The sequence below is a fragment of the Hemiscyllium ocellatum genome, chromosome 15, assembly GCF_020745735.1.
Source record: "Hemiscyllium ocellatum isolate sHemOce1 chromosome 15, sHemOce1.pat.X.cur, whole genome shotgun sequence".
NCBI lineage: Eukaryota > Metazoa > Chordata > Chondrichthyes > Orectolobiformes > Hemiscylliidae > Hemiscyllium > Hemiscyllium ocellatum.
In genome coordinates this window covers 57,245,938-57,262,217 of record NC_083415.1, presented here as the reverse complement: position 1 = coordinate 57,262,217, position 16,280 = coordinate 57,245,938, and the positions used below count along the sequence as shown (strand labels likewise).

The following is a 16,280-nucleotide window of genomic DNA, read 5'->3' as shown; positions in this document are numbered from 1 at the left end:
AGATATCCCGATATGAAGTAGGGAAATGTTCAGACCTTTTAAAAAACTAATTCAGGGGATGTGGGTACCACTAACAAGGCCAGCATTTGTTGCCCATCCCTGAATTACATTTGAGAGCAATGGCTGTGAATCGGGAGGCACATTTAGGCCAGACCCAGTAAGGATGGCTGATTTCTGGAATGCACTGGCTGGGAGGATAGTTGAGGCGAGTAACCTCGCAACCTTTAAAAAATACTTGGATGAGCGCTTGAAGTGTCATAACGTTCAAGGCTATGGGCCCAGTTCAGGAAACTGGGACTATGGTAGGTTACAGTATATTTTGGATAGTACAGACTCAATGGGTCAAAGGGACTCTTCAGTACTGTTTCAAGTCAGAGAGTCACAGAGTTGTACAGCGTGGAACCATATCCTATGGTCCAATTCATCCATGCCAACCAGATATCCTAACCTAATCTACTCCCATTTGCCAGCACTTGGCCCATATCCCTCTAAATCCTTCCTATTTATATATCCACCCAGATGCTTTTTAAATGTTGTCATCGTACCAACCTCCACCACTTCCTCTGGCAGCTCATTCCACACTTACACTACCCTCTGTGTGAAAAAGTTGCCCCTTAGGTTCCTTTTATATCTTTCCCCTCTCACCTTATACCTATGCCCTCTATTTTTGGACTCCCCACCCTGGAAAAAGACCTTGACTATTTACCCTATCCATGCCCCTCATAATTTTGTAAACCTCAATAAGGTCACCCCTCAGCCTCCGATGCTCCAGGGAAAACAGCCCCAGCCTGTTCAGCCTCTCCCTGTAGCTCAAATCCTCCAACCCTGGCAACATCCTTGTAAATCTTTTCTGAACCCTTTCAGTTTAACAACATCCTTCCTATAGTAGAAGATTGTATGATTCCTTCCCAAAAAGGGCATGAGTGAACTAGATGGGATTTTACAACAATCAATTCTGGTTCCATGGTTACCATTACTGACACCAGCTCGAAATTTAATTAGAACAATAATAAATCCCACCAGCTGCCATGGGTTTGAACCTTTGTCCCAGTGATTTGGGATTACTAGCTTCAGTGACATAGCTAATCTCTCTCAGAATGCTGGGACCACTGGCCTATTTCTTCTCTGTACATTCCTATCGGGGAGAAAGTACAGAAGCCTGAACACACGTACCAGCCGGTTTCAAAATAGTTTCTACCCTACTGTTGTTAGAATACTGAATGGTCTCACAAACTCTTAACATTCGCCTGTACCTGTGTTTTTGATATTGCCACTATTTACCTAGTATTTACTTATCTATGTGACTTAACTCCGAGGTCTGCCTGTATTGCTTGCAAGACGAAGCTTTTCACTGTGCCTAGGTACACGTGACAATAAATTCAATTTAATGCAATTTATGTAAATTTATGGATTGTAATTTAAGTTGACCCTGGGCACAAAGTAATAATTGTGTGTGAGCCATGTTGGTGCAGAAATGTGTTTGACCAGTTGAAATCATTTGTGAAATCCTTTAAATAGAGGCAGTCTGTCCGACATTTGCTTGCTTGCCTTGGACAGACTGTAACGTACCTTTTTAGTTTTGTCCATGGCCTTCAGAATGGAGATATTGAGCTGCTCCAGAGCTGCCAGGACACTTTCATACTCCCCTAGATGTTCAGAAAAATACTCTAGAAAAACAACAAAGTCAGAATTTTTAATCTCCTCCTTCACAAAGCCTCAGGCTAACTATATCTCCTATGCTCGCATCCAAATCATATATATAAATGACAAAAAGTAGAGGACCCAGCACCGATCCTTGTGGCACTCCACTGGTGACAGGCCTCCAGTCTGAAAAACAACCCTCTACCACCACCCTCTGTCTTCTACCTTTGAGCCAGTTCTGTATCCAAATGTAAAAAATGAGGTCTGCAGATGCTGGAGATCACAGCTGCAAATGTGTTGCTGGTCAAAGCACAGCAGGCCAGGCAGCATCTCAGGAATAGAGAATTCGACGTTTCGAGCATAAGCCCTTCATCAGGAATGTATCCAAATGGCTAGTTCTCCCTGTCTCCATGAGATCTAACCTTGCTAATCAGTCTCCCACGGGGAACCTTGTCGAATGCCTTACTGAAGTCCATATAGCTCACGTCTACCGCTCTGCCCTCATCAATATTCTTTGTTACTTCTTCTAAAAATTCAATCAAGTTTGTGAGACATGATTTCCCACACACAAAGCCATGTTGACTATTCCTAATCAGTCCTTGCCTTTTCAAATACATGCACATCCTGCCCCTCAGGATTCCCTCCAACAACTTGCCCACTACCGATGTCAGGCTCACTGGTCTATAGTTCCCTGGCTTGTCTTTACTACCCTTCTTAAACAATGGCACCACGTTAGCCAACCTCCAATCTTCCGGCATCCCACCTGTGACTATCGATGATACAAATATCTGAGCAAGAGGCCCAGCAATCACTTCCCTAGTTTCCCACAGGGTTCTAGGGTACACCTGATCAGGTCCTGGGGATTTATCCACCTTTATGTGTTTCAAGACATCCAGCACTTCCTCCTCTGTAATATGGACATTTTTCCAGGTGTCACCATCTATTTCCCTACATTCTATATCTTCCATGTCCTTTTGAAGATCATTCAGGATTTTGGACACTCCAATTGATTCATCCCTCACTCTTCCAAACTCCAGCAGAAACAAGGCCAATCTTTCCTCCTAAGATAACCCACTCATTCCAGGTATCAATCTATTAAACATCCTCTGCTCCACCTCCAAAGCATAAGAAGGAGACCAAAGCTGCACAGTATTTGAGAGGAGGTCTCACTGGTGTCATGGATAACTGAAGCATAATGTAATTACTTTTATGTTCATTCCTTCTCATAACAAAGATTAGCAGTCTGTTGCCCTTCCTGATTACACGCTGTACCTGCAAACTAACCATTTGTTATTCATAGGCTGCACGAGGGAAACTCACCACCACATTTTCAAGGGCAGTAGATGCTGGCCCTGCTAATGATGCCCACGTCACATGAATGAATGTACAAGAGCATCTAAATCTCTCTGTACCTCAGAAATCCGCCATCAGTCTCCATTTAATAAACTGTTTTGTTATCTTCTTCCTGCCAAAGTTCCCCATTTCCCCACATTACACTAGATCCTTTCCAAATCCCTCAACCTGTCGATATCCATCTGCAACCTCCTGATGTGTTCTTCACCGTAACCTCTTTAACCTATCCCAACCATTCTTGATGGTTACCCGAAAAGTTGATTTTCCAGCTCCTCAGATGCTGCCTGACCTGCTGTGCTTTTCCAGCACTACTCTAATCTTGACTCTAATCTCTTTCATATGCCAAATTAGCAACCATTCTTTTTGCCTCAGCTAAGTCATTGATTTAAATTATAAAAGTTTGAGGCACTAGTACAACTCCTGCAGGATTCCACTTGTCACAGCCTGCAAATCAGAAAAAGGCCCATTAATGCATCCGCTGTATTTTCTACCAACCAGATAAACCTCTACACATGATAACATGTTACCTAGAATATGCCACCCACTAGTATGTATTACAACATGTTATGGGATCCCACCTTGTCAATTACATTGGTATTTTTGCTGGAAGGGTAGTTTGAACAATAAATGTTCAGGATTGGAAAGAAAACACAAGTGCCTGTGATGATCGGTGATATTCTGTTAAAAACTGAACAAAGAATCTCAAATCTAAATCAACAAGGCAGGGTTGACCTCTACCAGTGATTGTCAAGGAGAGAAAACCGAGGGAAGAGCATACTTACTTTTATTGCCATTGTTTGCAATACACACTATCAGTAACCCTCTTGGCAACTGAGGCACAACATTGCTCAATGTGCCCCAACAGAACACCAGGAGCTTTGTCTATCTTTCCAGAAGAAGGATCAGATTTGACAGAAACACTGCAGATTAACTGAGGAGACGATGGAATTCCTTCAAAGGATGCAATGGGGAATCTGAGGGTCGTCAAAGTGGCTGCGTACACATGTTGTTGCTGTGACAGTTCCCCTCGGATTCACCCAGACACATCATTGGAAAAGAAAGAGAATGTTTAGCATTAAGAAGAAATGGTAGGAGGGGAAAGGGGCAACAATATTATTGACTTACCACACAACTCCTCTGTGTCCAAGTTGCTGTTTTAAAGAGAAAGTGAAATTGGATTACAACAATGCCTTTAGCAATGGCTATTAAAAGTATCAAATAATAAATGTTAATCATAAGTATCTCATAGTAAATAGTATAATCCATTTCAGCTTCATATCTTCAGTCTGAGATCATTAGTTGCAAGTGATAGTGACTTTCACCAGTCATTGATACAATTAGAAGGTCTGGTTTTGAGGTGGCTGTGGTCCTGGACTAGTAACCCATAGATAGCCCGAAGGACCTGATTCCCTGGACTGTCCATCTATGGAATGCAACAGCTTAGGAGGCTGGTTAGCTCAGTTGGTTGGATTGCTGGCTTGAGACACGAACAGTGTGCATTCAATTCCCACACTGACTAAGATAATCATGAAGGACTCTCCTTCTCAATCTCTCCATCTCCCAGGTTAAACTATCGCCATCATCTCTCACTAATGATAGGAAGGATATTATTAAATTGGACAGGGGTTGGGAAAAGATTTTACAGAATGTTGCTGGAAATTGAAGGCTTGAGTTATGGGGATAGACTGGGCCTTTATCTCATTGGAGAATTTTTTTTAATATACTTTATTCATGCTATATTGTTCTATGTTCTATTACCACTACACCACTGTGTCTCCTTTCAGTTTTCAGTTTATTCCCTGACAGTTGTCCAGAACGTGTATCCTATTACCCCAGAGTCACAATTTTAAATGATTTTAAAACTCTATTGCTTTGCCTCTTTGATTGGTACATGTCTATCTGAAAATTCTCCTGCTTTACAAAATCTCTTTATCTATTTACATTGACAGGAGAGTGGTTCAGTTCTGCACAGTAGCATATCAAGTAAACAAACAAAATGTTGTACTTTGACGCTATCCAATAAAAATCAAAGACCTCTCTTACACATACAATACTAATAGTTACATACATTTGAGGCATGAGTAGAGTCAAATAACTATTTTGAGCAGGAAGACCTCAGACAGTGGTTTTTCCCCGCTGCGCCTTGGCGGCAGCTGACCCGAGCTTCAGCGCGTCCCTCAGCACATTGTCCAGGACCTTGGAATGTGCCCTTCTGCAACACTCAGGCCAAGTCAACTCTTCACACTGGAAGACTAACAAGTTTCGAGCAGACCAAAGAGTGTCCTCCACCAAGTTGGTGGTCCTCCAGGCACAGTCAATGTTTTTTTCACTAAAGCCCTGGTCTGAGCTTGATTATGCTTACAGTAATTCACAGCAAATCAGAGGCTACATTTTCGTCACGTCCAATCTTCTTTCCACTGAATCATGGAATCCCTACAGTGTGGTAACAGGCCCTTTGGCCCAACAAGTCCACACCGACCCTCTGAAGAGTAAGCCACCCAGTCCCATCCCCCTACCCTATTACTCTACACTTACCCTGACTAATGCAGCTAACCTACACATCCCTGAGCACTTTGGGCAATTTCATGCGGCCAATTCACCTAACCTGCACATCTTTGGACTGTGGGAGGAAACCGGAGCACCCGGAAGAAATCTACACAGACACGGGGAGAATGTGCAAACTCCACACAGACAGTCGCCTGAGGCTGCAATCGAACCCGGGTCCCTGGCGCTGTGAGGTCACTGAACAAGCACTTATATATAGAGCAATTTCACCCTGTACATTTTTTTCCATGAATACTGACGGTTTTAATCTGTATGCTGAGAGACTCCAGATCAGTTCTGAGCTGTCAATCTAATGGCTGAGGTGAACAATGCAAATCTCCCAATACAGAATCAATTTAATTGGGTTTTTGCTCTTGGTACCTTCTCAACAACAGAAACTGAATTTATTTAGCACCTATGGCATAACTAAATATCTCAGGCACTTCACAGACATATTATTAAACAGAACTAGATTCCAGAGTTACACGAGGAGGTCAGGACTGAAGGACAGTCTTAAAGGAGTAAAGTGAGATTGAGAAACAGAGATGTTGAAGGAGGAGAGCTCCAGAGCATAAGACCCAAGCAGCTGAAAGGTTAGTATCTAAAGGTGCAGTGGTGAAAATCAGGGATACCGGGATCAGCCATGGAGGAGAACAGGGGTCTCAGATTGTTATAGGCTGACAGAAGTCAAAGTGATATGCAGGGGATTAGACCTGAAAGAGATTTGTAAAGCAGGAGAATTTTCAGATAGACATGGACCAATCAAAGAGGCAAAGCAATAGAGTTTTAAAATCATTTAAAATTCTGACTCTGGGGTAATAGGATACACGTTCTGGACAACTGTCAGGGAATAAACTGAAAACTGAAAGGAGACACAGTGGTGCAGTGGTAATAGAACATAGAACAATATAGCATAGAAATGGGCCCTTCAGCCCACAATGTTGTGTTGAATATAACACCAAATTAAACTAATCCCTTCTGCCTGCCCTTGGTCCAAATCCCTCCATTCCTTGCATATTCATGCGCTTATCTAAAATTTTCTTAAATGCTCCTATTATATCTGCCTCCATCATCATCCCTGGCAGCATGTCCCTTACTCCCACCACTCTGTGTGTAAAAAACGTACCTCTCACATCTCCTTTGAACTTTCACCCACTCACCTTCAATGCATGTTCCCCTAGTTTTAGACATCTCAACTCTGGGAAATAAGATTCTCACCATCAACCCTATCTATGCACCTCAAAATGGATCAAGTCTCCCCTCAGCTTCTGCTGCTCCAGAGAATATCACTGGACATTTTTTTAATTCATTCATGGTGCGTGGGCCTTGCTGGCTGGTGTATATAGAGAATGCTGGAGAAACTCAGCAGGTCTGGCAGAATCTGTGGAGAGAAAAACACAAGTGGACAGCACAGTGGCTTAGGGGTTAGCACTGCTGCCTCACAGTGCTAGGAACCGGGTTCAATTTCAGCCTTGGGTGACTTCTGCATGGAGTTCATGTTCTCCCTGTGTCTGTATGGGTTTCCCCCCACAGTGCAACTATGTGCAAGTCAGCTGGATTGGCCATGCTTAATTGTCCATAGTGCACAAGGTAGGTGGATTGGTCTTGGGAAATGCAAGGTTACAAGATGCCTTTGGAAGGGTGGTGTGGACTTGATGGGCTGAATGTCCTGCCTCCACATTATAGGGAATCTGTGACAAACAGTTAACATTTTGAGTCTGATGTGACTCTTTTTCAGAGCTGTTCCAAAGGCTCACAAACCTCAGAGAAATGAAATTCCTTCATCTCAGTCTTAAATCTGTGCCCCTATATTCTGAGTCGATGCCCTCTCTAATCCTAGACTGTCCCATGAGGGGAAACATCCTCTCAGCATTGACCCTGTCAAGTCCCTTAACAATTCAAAATGTTTCAATGAGATCACCTCTCAATCTTCTAAACTCCATGGAGTACAGTCCCAACCTGTTTAGCCTTTGCTCATAAGACAATTCCTCCATCCCAGGGATCATCTTAATGGACCTTTTCTGAATCACCTCCAATGAGTCATTTGTGTTTAATTCAAATCAACAGCCCCCAAAGATGCAAATAGGAGTCGCCCCCCCAGGCCACAAACTGCCGCAGTATTCACTATGGAGCACTGTTTAAACCAGATGTTTTGGTAATAACAACGCATCAATTTTCAGTCATACCTTCAATTAGCCATATCCTTGGTTTAACGTACAGAACAGTCGCCATGTTGTTACTTTATTTTGTTTCCCAGGCTGTCTGCTGCATTAAAAAATCTAGTGGTTTCTTAGCTACAACGACTGAATCCAACTTAAATGGAGTTAATGTCTGAATTCACAAAGCTCATGATAACTCTGATCAAGCGCTTTACCATCAAGTGATGCCACCCTGCCTCAGGGCCCTGCTGGATCCAAGACAGTTCCATGGCAGCAGATAAGAGACTGACAAGATTGATTTGTGTTGGAGCAGTGAATGTTGCTAGATTAAATGCCAAAGGCAACTGTTAGCTATTCCACTTTTACGCTTGCTTTGTAATAAAGCTTGATTTCAACGACTGTCATTTTTTGAAAGGCTTAGAAGGTCACACAGATGTACAAACAAGGAACAAGAGGAGGCCACTCAGCCCTTCAAGTCTGTTCTAGAACTCAATAAGATCGTGGCTGATCTGATTTTAGCCTCAACTTGACATTCTTGCATATCCCCGATAATCTTCAATGCCCCTGGTCATCACAAATCTCTCTACTTCTACCTTAAAAAGGTGGAAAGATTGTGTATTCACTACCTTTTAATGAAAGGAATTCCAACCCTCTGAGACAGAAGAATGTTCCTCATCTCTGTCTTAAATGGTAGCCATGATGTGGAGGTGCTTCTGTTGGACTGGGATGTACAAAGTTAAAAATCCCACAACATCAGGTTATAGTCCAACAGGTTCATTTGTAAGTACCAGCTTTCAGAGCGCTGCTCCTTCATCAGGTGACAAGTGGGGCAGGGTCATAAGACACAGAATTTACAGCAAAAGCTCACAATATCATGCTAATAAAACAATATATTCAAGAAACCTAGATTGCTGTTAAGTCTTTCATCTTTTAGAATGGGTTGTAGGTTTCAGTTCATTAATATGTAAATCCTAGAACTTCTTTGAAGTCACATTCTCAAGATAACATAAGGTTTTATTAAAAAAAAGGTGACATCTCAGCTCAGACAATATATTAAAGATGTAAGGTTAGACTCTGTCTATATCTCAATCTTGAGTTAGACTGGGTCTATTTCCAAAGAAGGAATTTATAAAATGTTATATGGATTGACTGCCTGCATTGACTGATCTAAACTCTGGTTTCCAGCATCTGCACTCCTCACTTTTGCCTTGCAGGTTAATGGGTTTTGAGCAAAAATAGAATGCATCTGCAAATACAATTTGCAAATGCAAATCCACCCCATAGACATGTTTGTGTGTGTTTGCATATGTGCATGCTTGGGAGAGTGTGCATGTGAGTGTGGCAGAGTATAAGCCTGTGAGAGGATATGTACATGGGTGTGAGTGTGGGGGGGGTGTATGTGTTTGTCTGAGAGAGAGCGTGTGTATGAGAGAGGGCCTGCATGTGTGTGTGGGTGTGTGTGTGTGCACGCGAGTAAATAGTGTGGTGGGGTCAGCTGTGCTGTGACATGAACCCAAGTTCCCGGTTGAGGCCATCCTCATGGGATGGCACATTATAGATGAGGATGAGCACCTCATCAAGACTTTCCCCACAACTCCACTTCTCACCTTTAAACAACCACCAGACCTCAAGCACATCACTGTTCACAGCAAATTGCCCAGCATTCAGGACATCGACCACAACACCATACAACCCTGTCATGGCAACCACTGCAAGACATGCCAGAGTGTTGCCATGGATACCACCATTACACGTGGGTACACCTCCCACCATGTAGGCGGCAGGTACTCATGTGACTCAGCAAACGTTTTCTATCTCATACGCTGCAGGCAAGGATGTCCCAAGACATGGTACATTGGTGAGACAAAACAGACGCTACAACAACGACGAATGAACACTGAGCAACAATCGTCAGACAGGGATGTTCCCTTCCATTAGGGGAACACTTCAGCGGTCAGGGACACTCGCCCTCGGATCTTCGGATGTCCATCCTCCAAGACGGATTTCGGGATATGCAACAACACAGAGTGGCTGAGCAGAGGCTGATAGCCAAGTTTGGCGCACACACACACACACACACACACACACACACACATTTGCAGTTGCAGAATGGTATTTGCAGATACATTCTATTTTTCCTCAAAAAACATTGAACCTGCAGGCAGTCAATCCATATAACATTTCATACATTCCTACTTGTAAATAGAAGCAGTCTGACTCAAGATCGGGATACTGACAGACTTTAACCTCACACCTTTATTACACTGTCTGAGTTGAGATGTCACCTATTTTTGATACAATCTTATCTTGAGAATGTCACTTGAAAGAGATTCTGGGATTTACATATTAATGAACCGAAACCTGCAACCCATTCTGTAAGATGAAAGACGTAACAGCAATCTAGGGTTGTTGAATATATCATTTTAATTGAATGACACTGTGATCTTTTGCCATAAATTCTGGTGTCTTATGATCCTGCCCCACTAGTTACCTGATGAAGGAGCAGCGCTCCGAAAGCTAGTGCTTCCAAATAAACCTGTTGGACTATAACATGATGTTGTGGATTTTTTAACTCTATCTTAAATGGACAATCCTTTATTTTAAAAGATTATCCCAAATTCTAGATTCTCCGACAAGAGGAAACATCCTTTCAACATCTACCTGGTCAATACCCCTCAGGATCACAATTGTTTCAGTTAAGTAACCTTGGATTCTCTATACCCCAGAGTGTACAGGCCCAGCCCTGTGTCTGTTCATAAACCGATCTGCCCAGTCCTGTTGGTATAAAGTTAGTTTCTCTCCCTTGCTATTTCTATGGTTTCTTATCACAGGTGGAAGAAGATGCTCAGCTAGTCTGTCAGTCACTCAGTCTGAAGCAGCCTCAAATAACTCACCCGAGTGAGAGGAGCTGTTTTGTCCTCGGAAGCTGAAGCAAAAAGAAGCAGAATAATTCTTTTCTTGCCAGCAATCAAAATTGTGAGTTTAAACGTGAAAACTTTGGCATCCGAAAGCACCAAAACCCAATATCTAGGAATGTGGCAACAAACTGAAGACATATTTCTGTGGGTGGGAATGCAGGGATTATGTGCTGACAGCAAGAAACTGAACAAGAACCTGTGATGAGGAGATTCCACCTTCTACTTGGGGGATTAGGTGCTGAAACTCACAGAATCCAGTGCTTCACAAAAGGAAAAAAAAAATCTAACATAAGTTTATCAGTTAATGCAACTTATGACTAACTGACGATTTGAAATTTAGAATTTGTAGTGGTTGGTGGTGTTTTATTCAACATCCCCCTCCCCCCCAATCACACACGCCTGGCACTTCCTCCCAGGATACTGCTCAGCTAGAAATGGTTTTCTATCTGAGTCTGAAGGCTATGGATTCAAGTCCCACCTCTGAGAGACTGCACACACGATCATGTATGTAGACACTCTATTGCAGTAATGAAGGAGTGCTGCACTGTCAAAGGTACCATCTGAAGCTGAGGAACCATCCACTCCTTTAATGGACATAAACAGCCCATGCCACTATTTGGAAGAAGAAATCTGTTAATACCTGGTTAATCATGTTGTTAATTTGTTCATGTCTTGATTTCAGGTAAAGAAGAAATAGTTGGGTGGATATTAATTGTTTGAGCATATTGATATAGGGGTCATCTGTAACATTGGGGTGTGGGCAGCAGAAGGAGCTGTAAGACTGAGTAGTCAATAAACTTTATCCCCAAAGTGAAACGTCTTGGTTTCTGTCTCAACCAATGAAATTGGATCTATAGAAAATCTATCCTTCATTCAACATCACAAAAACATGTTTGTCGTGTTATTGTGTGAAAATTAGTTGTCATTTCTCTCATTACAACCTTGATTTTATAAAAGGATAAGAACAGCAAATGCATGGGGATCACAACCAACTGCAAGTTCCCAACCTAACCTGGAAATACATCGCTGTTCCTTCTCTAGATCAAAGTTCTCAAACTCCATCTCTTTGCCTGCAGTGACCCCTAAATGCAGTAAGAAAGCAGCTCACTTCCACCTTCTCAAAGGGCAATATTGGACTGGCAATAAATAATTGCTTCTGATGTTCTGAGAAAGAATTTTTATAAATTTAAAAGTACTTAGAGTCACAGAGTCATAGAGATGTACAGCACGGGAACAGACCCTTTGGTCCAATTCGTTCATGCCGACCAGATATCCCAACCCAATCTAGTCCCACCTACCAGCACCCGGCCCATATCCCTCCAAACCCTTCCTATTCATTTACCCATCCAAATGCCTTTTAAATTTGTAATTATACCAGCCTCCACCACTTCCTCTGGCAGCTCATTCCATATATGTACCACCCTCGGTGTGAAAAAGTTGCCCCTTGGGTCTCTTTTATATCTTTCCCCTCTCACCCTAAACCTATGCCCTCTAGTTCTGGACTCACCCACCCCAGAGAAAAGACTTTGTCTATTTATCCTATCCATTACCCTTATGGTTTTGTAAACCTCTATAAGGTCACCCCTCAGCCTCTGACGCTCCAGGAACAACAGCCCCAGCCTCTCGCTATGGCTCAAATCCTCCAACCCTGGCAACATCCTTGTAAATCTTTTCTGAACCCTTTCAAGTTTCACAACATCTTTCCGATAGGAATACTTGATTGGCTGAAAGCAGTTTTGGGTAGCCTGTGTCATAAAATGGATTGTATAAATGCTTTGTTCCTTCTCTGAGGCACTGCACATGACATATCCTTTTCCACCACATGACTGATGTCAAACTAATTGACAGAAGTGGTACCTACTCTGTGCGGTGCTTATCAATCTTGTGAAACAGCTCCCGTAACTCAGCAGTGCTCAGGACTCCATCCGCAAAGTAGGCCTTGAATTCATCAAAGGATAATTTACCATCATCTGTAAAAAGGAGACAAATCAGTCCATAACATTAACCAGAAATGTGGTAAACTTGACAACAACTTAGAACCCAATCTTAAAGGACAGGGTTGGGGGTGCAAGACTGGAAGTTGAAGGTGGAGGAAGATAATAGAGGTAGACAAGATACTTGTGAGCTCCAAATTAGCCACAGCTCATTTCTGATAACATTCCCCAGATTCCACTTGACCACCATTACTGAGACCTTAGGTGGCAAAAGGCCTAGCCCAGGGGAATGATGGAAATGCTCACCACCAGTCAGCCAATCAGCTCATACAATCACAGAGTCATTCAGCACAGAAACTGAACCTCCAGTCTAATTCATCCATGCTGACCAAGTTGAGTAGTTCACGTTCAAATGCAACAAGATCTGGAGCCAGTTTTGGGCTGACAAGTGGCAAGCAACATTCTTGCCACACAAATGTCAGGCTATGGCCATTTCTCATAAGGGAGAATCTAACCAACACCCTTTGACATTCAACGATGTCACCATCTATCATCATCCTGGGAGTTACCATTGACCTGTAACTCAACTAGATTAACCATATAGTGGTACAACAGCAGCTCAGAGACTAGGTATACTCCCCTCCTGACTCCTCAAAGCCACCAACTACAAGGCACAAGTCATGAGTGTGATGGAATACTCCCCACTTGCCTGGATGGATGCAGCTTCAACAATGCTCAAGAAGCTTTACACCATCCAGGACATCCACAAGCATCCATTCCCTCCACTACTGACGCTCAGCAGCAGCAGTATGTACTGCCTATAAGAAGCACTGCAGAAACATCTTTTGACAGCAATTCCCAAAACCATGACCACTTCAAACTAGAAAGACAAGGGCAGCAGACTCACGGGAATAACACCACCAGCAAGTTCCCCTCCAAACCACTCACCATCCTTGTTCCTTCAGTGTCAAAATCCTGAAATGCCCTAAGGGGATTATAGGTCAACCTATAGCACATGGACTACAGCAGTTCAAGAAGGCAGCTCACCACCATCTTCTCAAGGGTAACTGGGGACAGGCAATAGGTGCTGAAAAGTGGCAAAATGCTGGCTCAGTTACCACAGTGCCTCACAGCACCAAGGACCCAGGTTCAATTCCAGCCTCAGGCGACTATCTGTGTGGTGTTTGCACATTCTCCCCACGTCTGCATGGGTTTCCTCCAGGTGCTCCGGTTTCCTCCCACAGTCGAAAGATGTGCAGGTTAGTTGGATTGGCCATGCTAAATTGCCCCCTAGTATCCAGGGTTATGCAGGTTAGGTGGATTAGCCATGGGAAAATGCAGGGTTACAGGGATGGAGTAGGGGGGTGGGTCTGGGTGGGATGCTCTTTTGAGGAACAATGCTGACTCCAATGGTCTGCTTCTGTGATAGGAAACGGGGGAGATCCCAGAGGAGCCTGAGACTTCCCTGGTGAGGCCTAGACACTCACTCCACCTCCAGGTCCACAAACCTACAATGAAAAGAAACCTTAAGGGTAGACTTCTATTTCTCTCCTTTCACACTTGTTTGCTGGAAAAGGAGGTTCAGAGTGAGACCCAGTGTAGGAAATGGCTGACCTAGTTTTAACAGGTTTAGCTGCCCAGTGTCCATGAGGTTTGGAAATTAAAATCAAGATCTTTGTCGTGTTTTTTCTACATTTCTGATTACTGAGTCAGAGAGTAGCCAACAAAGTCCAATCAAGGTCTGATGGCAATTATCCTTTTGAATTTGACTCTTACCTGGCCTTGCCTTCCATTCAGTTGAGGGCTCTTAGGAGAGTAATAAATGGACTTCTTTTCAGCGATGCCCACGTCTCATGAATACAAAAAAAAACAGTAACAACAGACAGAAACTGCAAAACCATGTCTCTGACTCACCATTCTTGTCTGCTCTTCGAAATATCTGAAAACCAAAAGATTAAAAAGCAAACATTAATTGTATCCCATTGGTAGTGTACTTTTGAGAAGATTGTAAAAATAAACACAATATAATTTCTTGCCTTGTCTTCAGGGAGCCATGAAGTTGCCCTGAGCTATTGCATTCTGTTACATCACTCTCAGAAAGTAAAATTATGAAAATTGCAATTACAATTTGAGGTCAACTCCCTTGTGAGAAAGAAGCAAACAAAGATGGCCAAACGCCTCACAAAAAGAACAGGATTGATAGGAGTAGGCCATTCAACCCCTCGAAGCTCTTCAATCATAGCGTGCATTAACAAAAATGCCAGAAGCGTAACTAAGGATATGACAGCTCTTATGTGGGCTCAATGGTAACCTCTAGGCCAGAAGGTCAGGGTTCAAGTGCCACATGTCTCTGGACATGGCCTAGTGTCAGAACAGGTTGGTTAAAAATATCAGAGTCAAGAACCCATTCCTAATGAAAGGCTTTTGCCTGAAATGTCGATTTTCCTGCTCCTCAGATGCTGCCTGACCTGCTGTGCTTTTCCAGCACCACTCTGATCTTGGTTCTGATCTCCAGCATCTGCAGTCCTCACTTTTGTCTGGTTAAAAATATCAATCAATATAGATGTGCCATCTTTTAGAGGGAAGTGGGATTTCTGACTTGCTATGACCCAAAGAAAAATCCTCTTCTGAACTAAGCTTGTGTTCAAGAACATGGTTTAAATTCATATCCTGGATTCCTTTCAGAACAACTGAGGGGGAGAAATGGAGGGAGTAAAAAGGTTTCCAAGACAGTATTGTAAGTCCTTCTCTGTGGTTTCTCACATCCATTAAGAGATTGACTAAGAGACCCCAGCAAGTTAAACTGGACATGGGCTGTTCAAATGAAAAGGCTTCAGAGATTAAGGGGAGGTTCCTAAGTGCACATTTTTCTGAAACTTTATCATGGGTGTTGGAAGTTGTCTCAGCAGCAGTAGGAACATCAATTGGAGGGAAAGGGGTTTTGGTTTAAATCTTTATTTTGTTCTCAATGCTGAGACAAGGATTCAGAAGTAGCTCACAAAGCAACATGCAGAAGGTTAGTGTCGGTGCTTGAGTACCAGAAAATGTAGGCCTGAAAGGGTAACAGGTCACAGACAACAGTCCATTGCTGTCCAAATGGTCTCCAATTCCTGGTCACAGTGTCAGGCCCATTCCAGAGACATGAGAACAAAATCTAAATCTAAGCCAAGGTTCCATTGTGGTACTGAGGGAGCTGCCGTCATTTGGAAGAGATGTGGAACTGTCTAACGTAAAAGATCTGTGGGCGGCACGGTGGCACAGTGGTTAGCACTGCTGCCTCACAGCGCCTGAGACCCGGGTTCAATTCCTGACTCAGGCGACAGACTGTGTGGAGTTTGCACGTTCTCCCCGTGTCTGCGTGGGTTTCCTCCGGGTGCTCCGGTTTCCTCCCACAGTCCAAAGATGTGCGGGTCAGGTGAATTGGCCATGCTAAATTGCCCATAGTGTTAGGTAAGGGGCAAATGTAGGGGTATGGGTGGGTTGCGCTTCGGCGGGTCAGTGTGGACTTGTTGGGCTGAAGGGCCTGTTTCTACACTGTAAGTAATCTAAACTCATGGCACTATTCTCTGGTTTTCAGAGTTTTCCCTGGTGTCCTGGCCATTGTTTATCCCTCAATTAACAGCACTGAAACTGTTACATTGTTTGGACAAAGGGTCACTGGACTTGGAAGTTTTCTTCACTCTAAATGCTGCCAGACTTGCTGAGTCTCTCCAGCAACATCGGTTTTTGCT

At 43.3% G+C, this 16,280-nt stretch overlaps 1 protein-coding gene across 1 annotated transcript in view; it reads right to left on the bottom strand.

Annotated features, from left to right (window-relative positions):
• The window catches only part of LOC132822846 (N-terminal EF-hand calcium-binding protein 1-like), a 142,639-nt gene that overhangs the window by 57,596 nt on the left and 68,763 nt on the right, over positions 1-16,280 (bottom strand). Inside the window, exons 2-5 of the mRNA XM_060836219.1 lie at positions 14,464-14,488; positions 12,477-12,585; positions 4,120-4,145; positions 1,570-1,667 (exon numbers count right to left, since the gene is read on the bottom strand). Of these exons, the coding sequence (XP_060692202.1) occupies positions 1,570-1,667; positions 4,120-4,145; positions 12,477-12,585; positions 14,464-14,488 (258 nt within the window). The remainder of the gene's footprint in view (positions 1-1,569; positions 1,668-4,119; positions 4,146-12,476; positions 12,586-14,463; positions 14,489-16,280) is intronic.